At 36.3% G+C, this 18681-nt stretch overlaps 1 protein-coding gene across 3 annotated transcripts in view; it reads left to right on the forward strand.

Moving 5' to 3' along the window:
• The window catches only part of CEP83 (centrosomal protein 83), a 164879-nt gene that overhangs the window by 98184 nt on the left and 48014 nt on the right, over window positions 1-18681 (forward strand). For all 3 annotated transcript variants that reach the window (XM_059402350.1, XM_059402347.1, XM_059402348.1), the window contains exon 6: window positions 17457-17708. In XM_059402350.1, the coding sequence (XP_059258333.1) occupies window positions 17457-17708 (252 nt within the window). The remainder of the gene's footprint in view (window positions 1-17456; window positions 17709-18681) is intronic.

Genomic DNA, 18681 nt, shown 5'->3' on the forward strand with positions numbered 1-18681 from the left:
CTTCTTTGCAGAAATGTCTGTTCACGTCCTCTGCCCATTTCTTGATTGGATTATTTGTTTTAGGTGTTGAGTTGCATAAGTTCTTTATAGATCTTGACTACTAGCCCTTTATCTGTAGTGTCATTTGCAAATATCTTCTTCCATTCCATAGGTTACCTTTTAGTTTGTTGACTGTTTCCTTTGCTGTGCAAAAGCTTTTTATCTTGATGAAGTCCCAGTAGTACAGTTTTGCCCTTCCTTCCCTTACCTTTTGATACTTGTCTAGCAAGAAGTTGTTGCAGCCGAGGTAGAAGAGCTTGCTGCCCGTGTTCTGTCCTCTAAGATTTTGATGGATTCCTGTCTCACAGTTAGATATTTCATCCTTTTTGTGTCTATCTTTGTGTATGGTGTAAGAAAATGGTTCAGTTTCATTTTTCTGCATGTGGCTGTCCCATTTTCTCAACACATTTCTTCAACACATTTGTTGAAGAGACTGTCTTTTTTCCATTGGTCATTCTTTCCTACTTTGTCGAAGATTAGTTGCCCATGGAGTGGAGGTTCCATTTCTGGGCTCTCTGTTCTGTTCCATTGACCTATGTGTCTGTTTTTGTGTCATTACCATACTGTCTTGATGATGACAGCTTTTTAATAGAGCTTGAAGTCTGGAATTGTGATGCCACCAGTTTTGGTTTTCTTTTTCAATATTCCTCTTGGCTATTCAGTATCTTTTCTGGTTCTGCACAAATTTTAGGATGATTTGTTCCAGCCCTTTGAAAAAAAGTTCATGGTATTTTGATATGGATTGCATTGAATATGTAGATTGCTCTAGGTAGCATAGATATTTCCACAATATTTGTTTTTAATCAGTGGGCAAACTGTTTCATGATTGTTTGATATATAAGAAGCTATATGAACATTGGAACATTTGAGTCCATTGGTAATACAATACTAGAAAACTATGAATATTTAAAATAGGCTTTTTTTTTAAAGATTTTATTTATTTATTTGACAGATAGAGATCACAAGTAGGCAGAGAGGCAGGCAGAGAGAGAGGGAGGGGGGAAGCAGACTCCCTGCTGAGCAGAGAGCCCGATGCAGGGCTCGATCCCAGGACTCTGGGATCATGACCCGAGCCGAAGGCAGAGGCTTTAACCCACTGAGCCACCCAGGCGCCCCTAGGATTTTTTATTAAAAACTTCTTCACAACTTTAAGTTGCTTAATGACCTCTTGTTATAATCTCTTGTTATGATCTCTTGTTATAATAGTCACTGTGATGGGACAGAACTGTATTATTTTATCCATTTAAAATGAGGATACTTGAAGCATAAGGTAAGCAACTTGCCCAAAATCTAACAAAAAGTCAGCAGCCAAGTTTATGGTAGAACTCAGGTACCCCAACTACCAGCACAAAGTTTGTAGTTTGGTGTGGCAATTTCAAATCTCTGGTAGTTAGGAGCCATCCAGCAACTAATTTTGTTAAGAGATCTGTCAATTTATACTACTTGTGATGACAAAAGGTTTTAAATCTGTAATCATGATAGACATAAAAGAATTACATTTAAAAATTTTCTTGTGGAAAATAGGAATGATAAAGATTTTCAGTCTAAAATGTTGGTTTAGTGTATTAAAGAATAACCACTGAGGTTAAGGATACTGGTGCTTTATTTTATATTTTGCATTTAAAATCTAATGTTGATGTTTATCTGGCAATAATTATTGGCATTCTCTAGTTTCTTAGTTTTATTGTTTTTCTAAAGAATGAAACTTGCATCTGAAATCTGATGACTAATCTATTTTTCACCCATGGAAGACCAAATAATATTCACTAAAGTTTTTAAGGGGTCAGTGGCATCATTAATTTTCCCAATTTAAATATATTTTATGGAGAAATCTGAAGATAAACAGCTAGCTAAGAAGCCATTTTTAATAAATAGAGTCTAGAAAAGTAAAACTTTCTGATAAGATTAAAGTTCTTTTCTTTATACTTCCTGATTGGTTATGCAGGAACAGTATTAATTACTGGACAATTGGATATTTGTCCTTTCATTCCATTACTTATGTTTATACACTAATTTCTGTACACAAGAGCAGTAAAACTTAGCGATATGATTGGGGATCATGAAATAGCAGTAACTTCAAAGAAAAGCCTACTCTTAACATCTTCCAATTTTACAGTTAAAATTGGTATAAAATATGTTAGTTTGTACTAAAAATAATTGGCTTTTTTTTGCATTAATTAAGGATTCACACAATATTTGTTCATTTTCACTTCTACAGATGAAAGAAGTAACTGAATATTCTTTACTGTGTTCTTAGGTAAATACTTCAGGAAGATTTTGTTAGTGTTTTCATGAGAAGCACTCTAGTGATACTCTGAATTAAAAAGAACGTATGAGGGGTGCCTGGGTGGCTCAGTGGGGTAAGCCTCTGCCTTCAGCTCAGGTCATGATCTCAGGGTCCTGGGATCGAGCCTGGCATAGGGCTCTCTGCTCAGCCGGGAGCCTGCCTCCCCCTCTCTCTCTGCCTGTCTCTCTGCCTACTTGTGATCTCCCTGTCAAATAAATAAATAAAATCTTAAAAATATATATATGAAAGTAGATGTCTTTATAAGTAATATGAGGTCATGATTTCTCAATGCATTTGGCTATAAGAACATACTAAGTCTGGGACTTCATACAGATGAAATTCTAAAGTTGTATATATAGGCACTATTCAAAGTGGTACGTGCTGTTGTGTTTTCATTATGTTATTTGGTGTCTAATTTTTGTTCTGCAAATAATGAACAATACAGAGAGTTTTAGGTATAGTTGATTATACTGGTCTACTGAACTCTAGTGCAAGAAGCAAGAGTAATCCAGTGGGGCAAGTGTGAAGATGTTGAAAGAGGGGCAGTGAGCACTGCATCATATGAAAAACTTTAGAGTGACAATATATAATGACAAGACCCTGAGATTATTCCATCTGGCTCTCCAAACTGAGCTGTACCTTGTTTTTTTTTTTTCCCCCTTAAGATTTTATTTACTTATTTATTTGAGAGAGAGAGAGAGAATAAGTGGAAGGAGGTGCAGAGGGAGAAGCAAACTCCCTGACTCCCCATGGAGGAGGGAGCCCAAGTCCGGATTCAGTCCCAAGACCCTGGGATCATGACCTGAGCTAAAGGCAGATACTTAACCAACTGAGCTACCCAGGTGTCTTTTTTTTTCCTTTTTGAAGATTTATTTATTTGAGAGAGCGAGAGAGCAAGTGAGAGAGACAGAAACACAGCACAATCGGGGTGAGAGACTGAGGGAAAAGCAGATTCCCTGATGACACTCAACCGATTGAGCCACCCAGGCACCCCTGTACCTTGGTTTTTATGGGGCTGGTGAGAAACCAAAATTCCTGTGGCAGAAAGGAGAACTTTTCTGGGTCCTTGTTGCCACATTGTATTTTTTTCTTACAACACTGGTAACATAATGATTTCCAAGTTTTGGTCTTTATCCTGATACAAATACCAATAGACATCATGAAACCTCTTAAAACACTTCCTAATTTTGTCCTTGTGTGTTCTGAAGCTCTAGGTGGCCCATATGGCTCCTTTATCTAAAATATTCCAAATTCTCTGACTTGCACCCTTCTCAGAGTACTATAAACCATATTATAATAGGCAGAAGTCTCCCAAATTAAAACTAAATTACCTCCCAGTGGGAATTCTCTGAGATGAATTTTGGTAAACCTTTTAGAAGGGCTCTGTGAAATCTTACTCATTAAAATTCTCTGTATGGGGACGCCTGGGGGCTCAGTTGGTTAAGCATCTGCCTTTGGCTCAGGTCATGATCCTGAAATCAAGCCCTATGTCACGCTCCCTGCTCAGAGGAAGTCTGCGTTTCCCTCTCCCTCTTACCCCCTCCCCCGTATTCGTGCTCTCACTCACTCTCTCTTAAAAATGAATAAACAATAAAAAATAATTCTCTGTGGATGCAGTTTAAACTATCTCAAAAACTAAACTTTTTACAGGTAAAATTTAAAACGTTCAAGATGTTTATTTAATGTGACATTGAGAACTAAATTGAACTTCTCTGTGCCTCCGTCTCCTTATCTGTAAAATGGTGTTAACAGTAATATATATCTCATGGATCTGTAAGATTTAATAAATTGGGGTATGTAAAATACTTACATAAGTACCTAGCACACAGCAAATATTGAATAAATGTTAACACATCCTCAACATTTTGGAGTATTTGATTCTCTTGCTTAGCATGCTGGAGTCTTCAGTGTCAGGTCTATAATTCAGATGATATAAATAGTTCCAGGGTATCTCTAATTTCAGTTCCTGTGCCCCCCACCTTCATCTCACTCTTAGCATTTGAACTGCTCTGCTTTCAGGTGCCCTGTGCCCTGGCAGCATGTATTTTATTTTCCGTATTCTCTTGTTCTGTCTCAATTCAATTCTTTTTAAGACGAAATGAACATAAGCTCATTTCCCAATAGTTCTTGTATTCCATTCCCTAATTTTTCCCTAACTATGTCTGGGGGGCAAGTACGTAGTTCTGGGAATTGCTTTCTCCCTGTGACTATCTTTCTTTTAATAGGAGAAAATATGGATATAAAGAAAGGGAACTATAACATCCATAATTAGATTAAAATATGAACTTTAGATTTGTAAGTAATTTAAGTGTCACTTCCATTAAGTATAAATAAATCACAGTGTTTTTGTATTCCATCATTAGTTTAGGAAAAGTTCATTCTAGTGCATATAGGAGGAGAGGAGAAACTTAGAATAGTAGTAACATAAAAAAGGTGAGCTAATTTGATTTTAAAAACTGAGATCTGAGAACATGAAACTTCATGTGCAAAATATTTACCATAATAGCCCTGACACACAGTAATGGTGTTACTACTATTAGGACCTGATAGCATTAATCATAGTGCTAATTATCATAATAAACATAGCAGATTTTTAAAATAGGTTTCAGATTTGTAAATCACAAGTTGCAGAAGTTGAAGAAGTGAAATACATAGAGGTAGAATAAATTCATACTTATTGAGAGAATCACTTTATACTTACTTGAATTCTGTCAGCTGTGGGAATTAGATAATCATTATTCCCATTTTATAAATGAGAAAACACTCATTTCTGAAAAAGCACTCATGAAGTACTGAGATTAGTCCACGGTCTGTCCATCTACAGATAGTAGATGGTAGAACCATGATTCATATTGTCTAGGAGTTTCTGTTTCTGGCTCTGATGGAGTAATAGGGACTGAATTTTTCTAAGGTCTTGCCTGAAAACTGAGACAAAATACAGAAAACAGTGGTGTCCAGACACTGAGAAACAGGTAGTACAAGGTGCAGTGATCCTTACAAGAAGGAAAACAAATGAAGTCAGCCCTACGATTGTGCCATATTATGTCCATCAGAGTGGAAAGGCTTTACCATGCATGGTGCATTGAGTAGAAGACTCAGAAAGGTTTTACTTCAGTAGTAAAGCCAAATTAGCCCTACACTAAAGGCTGCTCTGTTTCTCCCTAACAAGTGTAAAAACAAGATTTGCAAGGATCAGACTGTTTCTAAGTAACTTAAAAGCATAACAGAATAAAGATTTAAAAGTATGTAAAGGAATCCAGAAGACTCCAGCAAGGGGGGATGGGGTGGGGGGGGGGTCAGGGAACTACTCCAGTAGTTAAGTGAACTTTCCCCCATAAAATTCACAATGTCTGACATCCAATAAAAAATGACTGGGCAGCCCAGATGGGTTTATAAATGAACTCTACAAAACATTTAGGGAAGAAACATCAGGTCTCTACAGTCTTTTTCAGAAAATAGAATGAGAGGTAGTATTTCTTACCTCATTCTAAAGGCCAGATACCTATTACCTTTCCTTATACCTAAACCAAACAGACATTATAAGAAAAAAACAAAAAACAAAAAACCAACAACTATAGATCACTGCCTCTCATGAACAAAAATTCAAGAATCCTGAACAAAATATTAGCAAATCAAATCCAACAATGTATAAAAATAATATACCATGAACAAGTAGGGTTTATATAGGCATGAAAACCTGGTTAAACATTAGGAAATGAATTAATGTAATCCATCACCTCGACAGGCCAAAAAAGAAAAATTACATGATCATATCAGTAGATGCCGAAGAATCATGAGAGAATCCAATATCCATTCTTGATACAAACTCTCAGCAGACTAGAAATAGAAGAGGGAACTACCTTAATTTGTCTAAGAATATCTACAAAAAATCTATAGCTAACATCATATTTAATGATGAGAAATGTAGAGCTTTCCCACTAAGATCAGGAAGAGTGAGGCATGGATATCCTTTTACCTTGCCTTTTCAACATTATGCTGGGTGTCTTATTCAATATGGTTAGACAAGAAAAGGAAGTAAAAGATACAGATTTGATAGGGAGAAATAAAACTTTTTGCTTGCAGATAACTGATTGTCTATGTAGAAAATCTGAAACAGTGAACCAAAAGCTCTTGAAATTAATAATCAGTTACAGTGAAATTACAGGAAACAATGTTAATGTACAAAAGACGCTTTCCTGTGTAAAAGGAATGAATAGGTGAAATTGGAATTTAAAAGCGTAGTATCATTTATGTTAGCATCCCCCAAAGTGAAATACTGAGATATAAATCTGAAAAAAAAATGTAGAAGATCTGTATGAAGAAAACTACAAATCTGATGAACAAAATTAAAGAACTAAATAAATGGAGTGATAGTCCATGTTGTGGATAGGAAGACTCAATGTTGTCAACATGTCTGTTCTTCCTAACTTGATCTGTAGTTTCAGTGCAATCCCAATCAAAATGCCAGCAAAGTATTTTGTTAATATCCTCAAACTGCATCTAAAGTTTATAAAGAGAAACAAAGGACCCAGAATAGCCAACACAATATTAAAGAACAAAGTTAGATGACTGACAATGAAGACGTCAGGATTTACTATAAAGCTATTTAACCAAGTCAGCCATTGGCAAAAGAATAGACAAATAGATCGATAGACCAGAGAGCCTAGAAATAGACTTACACAAATATAGCCATTTGGTCTTTGACAGAAGAGGAAAGACTAAATGGAGAAAAAATATTTTCAACAAATGGTGCTAAAACAACTGGATATGCACATACAAGAAGAAATGAATCTATAAAAAACAATACACCTTTCACAAAAAATTAAAAGTAGAACATAGACCTAAATGTGAAACTTAAAATTATCAAACTCCTAGAAGATAATAGGGGAAAACTTAGATGACCTTGTTTAGCAATGACTTTTTAGATACAACATTAAAAATATGACACACAAAAGAAGTAATTAGTTAGACTTTATTAAAATTAAAAACCTCTGTGAAAGACATTGTAAAGAGAATGAGAAGCCATTGACTGATAGAAGATATTTACTACAGGCACATAGGATAAAAGACCGTTATTTAGGCTATACAAAGAATTATGAAACTTGATGGTAAGAAAACATACTTAGTTATAGTTTAAAAATGGGCCAAACACTTGAACAGATATCTCACCAGACAATATATAGATATATTATATATATATATATAATATAATAGATATATCTATCTATCTATATAGCAGATATATCACCAGATATCTCACATGGCAAATCAAAATATGAAAATATGTTCAACATTGTATGTTATTAGGGAATTGCAAATTAAAACAAGACACTAAAACACACACATTGAGAATGGCCAGATCCAAAACACTGGTGATACTAATTGCCAGTGAGGATGTGGAGCAATGCGACTTCCCACCGATAGTGGTGGGAGTGCAAAATGGTACAACAACTCGAAGAAGACAGTTTGGCAGTTTCTTAGAAAACTAAACATAATTTTACTACACATAATTTACCATAAGATTTAGCTCATACTTCTTGATATTTACTTAAAAGAACTGAGAATTTATTTCTGCACAACTTTGTGCAGTTATTTTTAGCACCTTTATTCCTAATTGCCAAAACGTGACCAGTATGTCCTTCAATAGGTTAGTAGTTATGTGAACTGAAAAGACATGGTGGAACCTTTATTACTTATTACTAAGTGAAAGAAGCCAATCTGGAAAGGCTATGTATTGTAGTATTCCAATGACATGACATATAGGAAAAGGCAGAGCTATGGAGACATTAAAAATATCTCTGGTTAGTAGGGATTAGGGGAGAGGGAGGAATGAATAGGTGGAGCCCAGAGGATTTTTAGAGTACTGACTGCTCTGTGTGATACTAAAGTGGTGGGTGCACGTCAGGATACATTCATTAATATCCATAGAATGTACACCAGGAGTGAACCCACCTGTAAACTATAGACTTGGTCATAATGATACATTACTGTATGTTCATGAGTTATAACAAATCTACCCCTCTGGTGTATGATGCTGATAGAGGGCGAGGCTGGGCACATGTGGGAATTCTGTACTTTCTGTGCAGTTTTGATGTAAACCTAAAACTGATCTAAAATATAAAGACTTTTTTAAAATATTAAGATTTTTAAAAATTCCAGTATAATTAATATACATTGTTATTAGTTTTAGGTGTACAGTATAGTGATTCAACAGTTCTGTACATTACTTAGTGCTCATCAGAAGTGTCTCTTAATCCACTTTACTTTTTTCACCCATTTCCCCACCCATCTCCCCTCTCATAACCAGCTTGTTCTCTATAGTTAAGAATTTTTTTTTGTCTCTCTTTTCTTTGTTCATTTGTTTTGTTTCTTAAGTTCCACATATGAGTGAACTTATATGGTACTTGTTTTTCTCTGACTTATTTCACTTAGATTAAACGCATTAGATCCATCCATGTTGCTGCAAATGGCAAATTTCATTCTTTTTTATGGCTGGGTAATACTTCATTGTATTTATACATAGCCTATTATCTTTATCCATTCATCTATCAGTGGACACTTGGATTGCTTCCATAATTTGGCTGTTGTAAATAATGCTGCAGTAAACATAGGGTTGCATATATCTTTTCAAATTAGTGTTTTCATTTTCTTTGGGTAAATACCCAGTAGTGCTATTACTGGATTGTAGGATAATTCTATTTTTAGCTTTTTGAGGAACCTCCATACTGTTTTCCACAGTGGCTGTACCAGTTTGCATTCCCACTGAAAGTGCAATAAGGTTCCTTTTTTTCTACATCCTTGCCAACACTTGGTTCTTGCATTTTTTATTTTAGCTATTCTGACAGGTGTGAGGTGATATCTCATTGTAGTTTTGATTTTTATTTCCCTAATGATGCGTGATGTTGAGCATCTTTTCATGTGTCTGTTGGCCGTCTGTATGTCTTCTTTGGAGAAATATCTGTTCATGCCTTCTGCCCATTTTTAATTAAATTAAATTATTTGTGGGGTTTTGGAGCTGCATTGTATATTTTGGATACTTAGCCCTTTATCAGATATGTCATTTGCAAATATTTTCTCCATGATTCATCAGTCTTACACAAGTCATAGCACTCCCCAGAGCGCATCCCTCCTCAATGTCCATCCCCCAGCCACCTCATCCTTCCGATCCCCCTTCCCTCCAGCAACCCTCAGCTTGTTTCCCCAAGATTAAGGGTCTTTATGGTTAGTCTCCCTTTCTGGCTTTGTCTTGTTTCATTTTTCCCTCCCTTCCCCTATGATCCTCCGTCTTGTTTCTCAAATTTCTCATATCTGTGGCATCATTGAATAATTGTCTTTCCTGATTGACTTATTTCACTTAGCATAATACCTTCTTGTTCTATCCATGTCATTGCAAATGGCAAGATTTCACATTTTTTGATGGCTGCATGTTATTTCATTGTGTATATGTGTATACACACACACAGACACACCCCCCACATCTTCTTTATCCATTCATCTGTTGATGGACTTCTAGGCTTTTTCCATAGTTTGGCTATTGTGGACATTGCTGCTATAAACCTTGGGGAGCAGGTGCCCCTTCAGATCACTATATTTGTATCTTTAGGATAAATGCCCAGTAGGGCAATTGTTGGGTTGTAGGGTAGTTCTCTTTTCAATTTTTTGAGAAACCTCCATGCTGTTTTCCAGAGTGGCTACACCAGCTTGCATTCCCACCAACAATGTAGGATGGTAGAACTCCTACTTCTACCCAGCATGGTGTCATGAGAAGCCTGTCCCATCCTGGGTGTCCTAGAGCTAAGGTGGGGAATCCGTACTACCTCTGCCTGGTAGTAATGAGGTGATGACACCATCCTTTCCCTGGCAGAGCCATGTCCTAAAAAGCCAACTAAAATAAACTTTAGATAAGATCCAGAGTCTCCTAATACAATACCCCAAAAGTTTAAATTTCAGTAGAAAATCAGTTGGCATACCAAGAACCTGAAAGATCTCAAAACTAAAAGACAACCTATGAAATGGGAGAAGATATTTGCAAATGACATATCTGATAAAGAGTTGTGTCGAAAATCTGTAGGGAACTTACAAACTCAATACCTAAATGATAAATAGTCCAGCTAAGAAGTGAACAGACATTTTTCCAAAGAAAGCATCCAGATGGCAAATAGACACATAAAAAGATGCTAAACATCACTCCTCATTAGGGAGGTACAAATCAAAACCACAATGAGATACCACCTCACACCTATCAGAATGGCTGAAATTAACACAAGAAGTAACAGGTGTTGGCGAGGTTGTGGAGAAAGGGGAACCCTCTTGCGCTATTGATGAGAATGCAGACTGGTACAATCACTTTGGAAAACAGTATGGAGGTTCCTCAAAAAGTTAACAGTAGAACTACCCTGTGACCCAGCAATTGTACTACTAGGTATTTACCTGAAGGACACAAAAATACTGATTTGGAGGGCCACATGCACTCTGTTGTTAAGATTATCAATAATAGCCAAACTATGGAGAGAGCCCAAATGTCCACTGACCAATGAATGGATAAAGAAGATGTATGGTGTGTGTGTGTGTGTATGTGTGTGTAATGGAATATTACCCATCAAAAATAGTATCTTGCCATTTGCTATATGTGGTTGGAGCTAGAGTGTATTAGGCTAAGTGAAATAAGTCAGAGAAAGACAATTATATGATTTCACTCATGTGGAATTTAAGAAGCAAAACAGATGAACATAGGGGAAGGGGTGAAAAGAGAGATGGGGAAGCAAACCTAAAAGACACTTACCTATAGAGAACAAACTGAGAGGTGGTAGAAGGAGATGGACGGGGCATGGGCTAAATGGGTGATGGGCATTAAGGAGGGCACTTATTGTGATGAGTACCAAGTCTTACATGTAAGTGATGAATCACTAAATTCTACACCTGAAACTGGTTTTACCATACAGGTTAACTAGAATTTAAATAAAAATTTGAAGTAAAATATCAAACTAGATGAAAAAAGGCAATAGATGCTAACACTGAGATGACAGTAATATTAGAATTATCTGGCAAAGATTTCAAATCAGCCATGGTAAAAATGTTTTAATATACAATTACAAACATGAAACAAGTGGAAAAATTAGAGTTTTAGCAAAGAAATAGTGTAAAGAACCAAATAAAAATTTTAGAACTGTAAAATATGTTCATCATTGAAACCCCGCTCCCCAAGACAGAACGAAAAACAAACCCTCAGTTGTTCTTAACAACAGAAGAGAGGGGATAGAGGAAAGACTCTGTGAACTTCAAGACAGAACATTAGAAATTACCCAATCTTAACAAGCTACAGAAAATGCATTAAAAAAAGAAATGAGCACAGAGAGTCAAAGGTACCTGTGGATCATCTTGAAAGATCAAAGATTTTTGTTTTTGAAAGGATAAGAGAGGACAGTCTTGAAAAAGTACTTAATGAAATAAAGGCTGAAAACTCCCCATATATGATAGACCCAAACATAGATTCAAGAAGCTGAGTGAATAGCAAAATAGGATAAAATGAAAGTAATCTACCTGAGAAAGATCATACTCAAATTTATAAAAACTATAGGGAAAAAGATCTTGAAAGCAGTGAGAAGTATGATGCTTATGGGGGAAAACAATTCCAAGATATTTCTCATCAGAAACCATAGAGGCCAGAACAAAGTGCCGTGACATTATTAAATGCTAAAAGGAAAGAAGTATCAACTCCTAATTATCCAGCAAAAATGTCCTTCAGGAATGAAAAGTAAATCGAGATATTCTTAGAATAAGGAAAACTAAGACAATCTCTTACCAATAGTTTCAAAAGAATGCCTGTGGGAAATTCTCTATACAGAAAGAAAACAGTAAAAGAATGAACCTCAAAATATCAAGAAGTCTAAAAGAACACATTTAGAACTCTGGGTGTATACAATAGATACTCCTTTCCTGAATGACTTTTCTAAATTTTGTTTGATGGTTAAAGCAAACATAATGCTGTCTGATGTAGTTTTAAATGTATATAGTGGAAGTAATTAAGACGATCATAAACAAGGGCAAAAAGATGTAAAAAGAGGTAAAGTTTTTAACTACCACTTGAGCTAGTAAAATGAAACCAGTAGACTGTGACAGGGTATGTATGTATAACGTCCAGAAGAGTAACTAAGAAAGTTATACAAAGAGATATACTCAGGACATTATGAGTAAATCAAAATGGAATCCTAAAAAAAAATGTTTATGGAGACCATAGGAAGGCAGGAAAAAAAAATCTTAGAACAGGAAATAGGAAAAGAAATGAAAAACTTAAAACCATAACATATTCATAGTCATAATAAAGGTAAATGGTACAAATAGAACAAAGAGATTTGCAGAGTTGATTTTACTAATTTGTTTTTTAAAGATTTTGTTTAGAGAGAGAGAGAGCGCAAATGGGGAGAGGTAGAGGGAGAGGAAGAGAGTCCCTGACACAGGGCTTGATCCCATGACCATGAGATCATGACCTGAGCCCAAATCAGGAGTTGAACGTTTAATTCACTGAGACACCCAGATATCCCTGCAACGTTGATTTTATTTATGTTTTTTTAAAAGATTTTATTTATTCATTTATTTGTCAGAGAGAGAGCACAAGCTGGCAGAGTGGCATGCAGAGGCAGAGAGAGAAGCAGGCTCTCTGCCAAGCAAGGAGCCTGATGCGGGACTCGTTCCCAGTACCCAGGGATCATGACCTGAGCCGAAGGCAGTGGCTTAACCAACTGAGCCACCGAGGTGTCCCTGTAGAGTTGATTTTAAAAACAAAAGACCCAACTGTATGCTGTTTATGGAAATCTTCAAATATAATATGTATAGTTAGTAAGTAAAAGGGTAGAAAGAGGTATGTCTTGTAAATATTCAAATATTAGTTAAAAGAAGTAGAAATGGCTATATTAATAGTGGATAAAGTAGACTTCAGAGCAAAGAAAAATACCAGAGGTAGAAGATAACATAATGATAAAAAATGTCAGTCCATCATGAGGACAGGAATACTAAATGTGTTTGAACCAAACAGAACTGCAAAATATGTTAAGCAAAAACTGATACAACTACAAGGAGCAATATTTAATTATTGTTGGAGATTTGGCACCCATGTTTCAACAATTGATAGAAAAATTAGAAAATCAGGAAGAATCTAGAACTCAAAAACACCATTAACCAGAAGAATCTAACCGACATTTATAGAACACTCTACCCAACAAGAGCACCTGAACTCATTTTTTTCAAGTGGCTACTGAATATACACCCAAACAGGCTGTATCCTAGGCCAGAAACAAACTCTACAGATTTAAAAAATTGAGATTATGCAGAGTGAGTTCTCTAACCACAGAAATAGCACTAAATGTATTCATTAGAAAAGAGAAAAATAGATCAAATCCGTAATCTAAGCTTCTACCTAAAGAACCTAGAAAAATAGGATCAAAATAAACACTAAGAAGAGGGAAGGAAATAAGAAAGATGAGAGCAGAAACAGTGAAATTGAAAACAAAAGCAGTAGAGAAAATCAGTGAAGCAAAGAGCTATTCTTTGAAAAGATTAATAAAATTGACAAACCTCTAGCAGGATTGCCAAAAAAGAGGGAAGAGACAGATTGCCTATATCGGGAATAAAACAATATCACCACAGATCTTGCAGACACCAAAAAGGTAAAAAGCTAATCTGGTGAACAGCTCTATCCAAATAAATTTGTCAAACATAGATGAAATGGATCAAAAGGCAAATACTACCATAACTCACCCCATATGAAGTAAATCATGTGAATATTATGTATCTATTAAGAAAACTGACTTCATATTGAAAAACTCAGCAAAAGAATGGTGTCACTGGAGAATTCTATGAAGTGTTTAAAGAGGAATGAAAACCAGTTCTGTGCAGTATCTTTCAGAAAATAGAAGAGGAGGGATGTACAATTGAATATGAATTTACCATCATCGAAAAATATGGTTAATTTAAAAAAAAAATACGGGTGCCTGGGTAACGGAGTTGGTTAAGTGTCCAACTCTTGGTTTTGGCTCATGATGTGATCTCAAGGTCATGAGTTAGAGCCCGTGGTGGTTTCCAGCCATAGCTGGAGTCTGCTTGAGGTTCTCTGTCCCTCTTCCTCTGCCCCTCCTGCTTGTGCATATGCTCTCTCTCTCAATCTCTCAAATAAATCTTAAAGGTAAAAAAAAAAAAGTATTTTCTGCATCTGAAAACAGACTTCCTTTTGGAAATAATATAAACCGAAAGACAGTAGAGAAATATCTTTAAAGTATTAAAAACAACAACAACAAAAACTTAGGCTGTTTGATTCCAGAGCCTGTACTCTTAACCATTTCTCTATGCTGTGTCCTAAAGATAATAAAAGCAGAGATGGATGGAGCAACTGCATATACCACTTTCTCCTTTTGTGTGCCTGGGGCGTTAGAATGGTACAACCATCCTTTGGAAAGAAGATAACAATTATTCCTAGTTGTGGATTTGTTTCTTGTTTCTGTTGTTTCCTTTACTTCAATGATCTTTTAAAAGTAAAATACACCATATTTCATATGTATTTCAATACAACATATTTCCTGTCAAGTAAGCTTATATTCTAGAAGAGAATAAAGTAAATGTAGAGGTAACTGTAATATAGGCACATTTGAAAAAATGTCATAAAATAGAAATTCAGACAAAGCCTTTGGGAAATTTAGAGCAAGGATTGAGAGTATAACAAATTACGGGTATCAAGGAAGAGTAGAGGAAGAGGAAGGGCTGAGGATGTGTCTAAGATCTGTGTCCTGATGACCCGGACGAGAGCAATGTCATAGTAGTGGTTAAATAGAAGTTCTTGGAATGCACAGATTTTGTGATTGTTTGTCTGTCTGCTTGGTTCTGTAGCGTATCTTTACTACCTAGAACAGTGCTGGGTACATAGTAAGTACTCAGTCAATATTTGTTACATGAATGAGCAAACAAATCGAGAAACCAGAAGGCAGCAATCACCAGATTTTGTAGGAATGCTTTGATAGTGAGCTCTAGTTGGGAGTTATGAATGTGGGATCTAACCTTCACTATGCTGTTAGCCAGCTCTGACCATAGTTTCAGCTACCACTTCGGCTGTCCCATAGGTTGCTCTCAAAACTACTGGAGAGAGCAATAATGTAGGAAACATGCTAATCCAGAACATTAGCTGTCTGACCCCATATGTAAAATGAAGAGGACAAGAGAAATGATTGTTAGTAAATGAAATTATATGTCTAGTGTACTTAGCTCAGCACTTGGTCCATCATACTTAGTAAAGGGCACTGTTGTCTGAACTTGAGTTACACATGGACTCCTGACGTAGATGAGCCACCACACCTCTCATATAGCACATTAAGACTGTGTTTGAGATACCTCATGCAAAAAGCTAAGTGGTATTTTAAAGATATCCAGCCCAAGACCTTCATTTTAATTGGTACCACAGTGAAAAAGTAACTTGCACAAAGTTACACCACTAGCTGAAGAAAAGAGAATGTGGAGTGGGGGAAAATGTAGTCAGGGACCAAACCTGAGGCTAGTGTTGTCATGTAAAGAATGGCAGGAAAAATAGGAGAGAGACACTAATTAGCTGCGCTTGATACTGACTTTTATAGCTGCCTTCTACAATGAACTTTATTTTCTGGAAAAAAAATGATATTTGCCTGGTAGATATCTCTACCTGCATTTCCCATTGACATCTTTATTTCAACATGTCTGAAATCAAATTGGAATCACTGGATTTTAAAACTGAAAGTGATTTTTGAGGGCTTCCAGTCTAAACTCTCATTTTATAGATGAGGAAAACAGATTCTGTGCTGGGGTGGAGGTCTCACCCTTCTTAGATTCATTTATAGCAACGTGAGCCATCAATCATCTCTTGGGTCACTTTTGCCTAGGTTGCAGAGCATGGGGTCCTTTTGGCTTAGAGTGATCCTTCTAAGATCATCCTGGCTAGTTGTTAAGAGCAGTGGCTTTTTCGTTCGTTTTTCTTATTTTTTTCTTCAATCAGCTGAATCCTTTAGTTGAATCATATGAAGAGACCCCATATGTAGAAAGAGACTTAACAAGAGGAGCTGCTCTGATTAGCTGAGATGTGGTGGTGGGTGAGTAGGGGGGGGGATCAGGAAAGAATGAGTTTTACCGTGATAACTTAGCCCTCTCATTCCTGGAGGCAAGGGTTCTCTAGAGTGTCCCTGAGGTTAGGAAGCAATTTGAAACTAGTGGATTCAGAGGCTTCTGGGATCTGGCAGTGGTGGTTGGCACAAATGAGAAAGTCCTTAGTGTTTTTGCTCATCAGGTTCCCCTGTGATTTCCACATACCCTGGTAATGATTTTTACTTCTTTCTTGAATGTAAGAAGTAAGAATGAGGCCATTAGTGCAACTAGGATTTTAATAAACTCCCAGCTATCATTTAAAAACTCTCATCAGTCACATTTGTAGTTATTTACACAGACAAGCAGCTTTTTTGTGAATTAAGTGACTTGGAATAGACAATTTTATTAGTATAGATATAGCCCAAGAATTATTGTCACTTGTGGAAAAGCTTAGCAGTCAGCATATTTTTTTCAAAGATTTTTTAATTTGTATATTTGACAGAGACAGCAAGAGAGGGAACATAGGCAGGGGGAGTGGGACAGGGAAAAACGGGCTTCTCGTGGAGCAGGGAGCCCGAATGGGGCTTGATCCCAGGACCCTGGGATCATGACCTAAGCCGATGGCAGGAGCTTAATGACTGAGCCACCCAGGCGCCCTACAATCAGCATACTGATCTTGCATAAACCCCTTAATGTTCTGATGAATTATAAAATACTTGACACATTTTTAATTGTTTTTATAGTATTATTTATAATTTTGAATTTTAGTCAGCAATTGATGAAACCCTGTTCTAGACACCATGGGGAGATAGAAGAAAAATAGGCCAAGGTCCTTGCCCTCACATTTGAGTCATGCTGAGTGCAGAATGAAGAACGTGATATTTTAGGGGTTTTCTCTTTGTACTTGATTTCACCACCTGAGCTTTCTTTTTTATATTGTGTAATTTTAAATTTTAATTTATTGACTTGTAAAGCTTATTCATGACTGAAAATTCAATAATTTAAGGTTCTGTGCTTTCTTTCAAATTATTATTAGATTGCAAGCCTGAGGAAAGATAAAGAAGAACTACATAATCAACTGTTTATGGTTGAGCCCTCAGGAGACCGCAAACGAGCGGAGCATCTTCTTCAAGAGAAATTTCGTTTGTGTCAGAAAGTAAAAGGTTTAGAGGCTGAAGTAGCAGAATTAAGGGCTGAAAAAGAGAATTCTGGTGCTCAGGTAGAAAATGTCCAAAGAATTCAGGTGCGGCAGTTGGCTGAGATGCAGGCTACAGTCAGATCCCTGGAGGTAAGATTTTAATTGCTTCCCGGTAGAGTATGGCATGCTTTTTTAAAAGTGCAATTGACAAGCCTTTGATTTTTAGAGCATAAATGTATGCTTACCAGTCTAATGCTGACGCATTTGTAGAGTCCCAAGAGTATATATTCTTTTTGTAAAGAAGAAAGCTATTGATTCATAAGCAATAGCTATGCTACCACATTTACAAAGGGATTATTTATTCTTTGGGAGTCAAGACATCTAGTTGAAATGAATTAACTCTTGAAATACTGGAAAGTAGAATATGCCAAATTTTTAAAATTTGAATTTCTGAGGAGGAAAGTCCTCTCAAACCAGAAAAACAGTTTCTTCCTAAATAGTTATTTCCTTATGTGGAATTCAAGATATTAAAATCCTAAGTCCTGTATAAATAAAAATACCATACTTTTATATCTTAAGACAGCTTCTTGCCAGAGCAATACAATTCAACTTGGTGCTAATATATGTAAGTCTTCAGTGAAATAGTTCTTTGAGTTCATTAGAGAAAGATGAGAGCTGGCAGAGGTAGGCTGATACGCCTAGAGGTATTCTCTGAAAATTCTTGGTTTCCATTGTTGGAGAGGAAAAGCTTTTTCTTCATCTGCCTACGTTCACAGGTTGGAGGTTGTGAATTAAACTGACAAAAGACAGATTAACAAGAGAAAAAATATTTATTCAAATATGTGTACAGGAGTTCACAGAATAATGTCGCTCCACGTGGTAGTTAGAATTTGGGGCTTACATACCAGCTTACTAGGGAAAGGGAGGGGGAGAAAGGGCACTTATAGGAACACAAATGACTTTTAGGAAAGACAAACGAGCCTTTAGGAAAATAGGTGGGAGATATGACAGTTTTGGGACAATGTGTAGGTGATTTCTTATCCTTGTACTGATTTCTCCCTTGATAGGAGTCAGTGTTCACTGGCTATGAAACCCCAGGGGAGGGGATTTATAATTCTTTTTG

The sequence above is a fragment of the Mustela nigripes genome, chromosome 6, assembly GCF_022355385.1.
Source record: "Mustela nigripes isolate SB6536 chromosome 6, MUSNIG.SB6536, whole genome shotgun sequence".
Taxonomy (NCBI): domain Eukaryota; kingdom Metazoa; phylum Chordata; class Mammalia; order Carnivora; family Mustelidae; genus Mustela; species Mustela nigripes.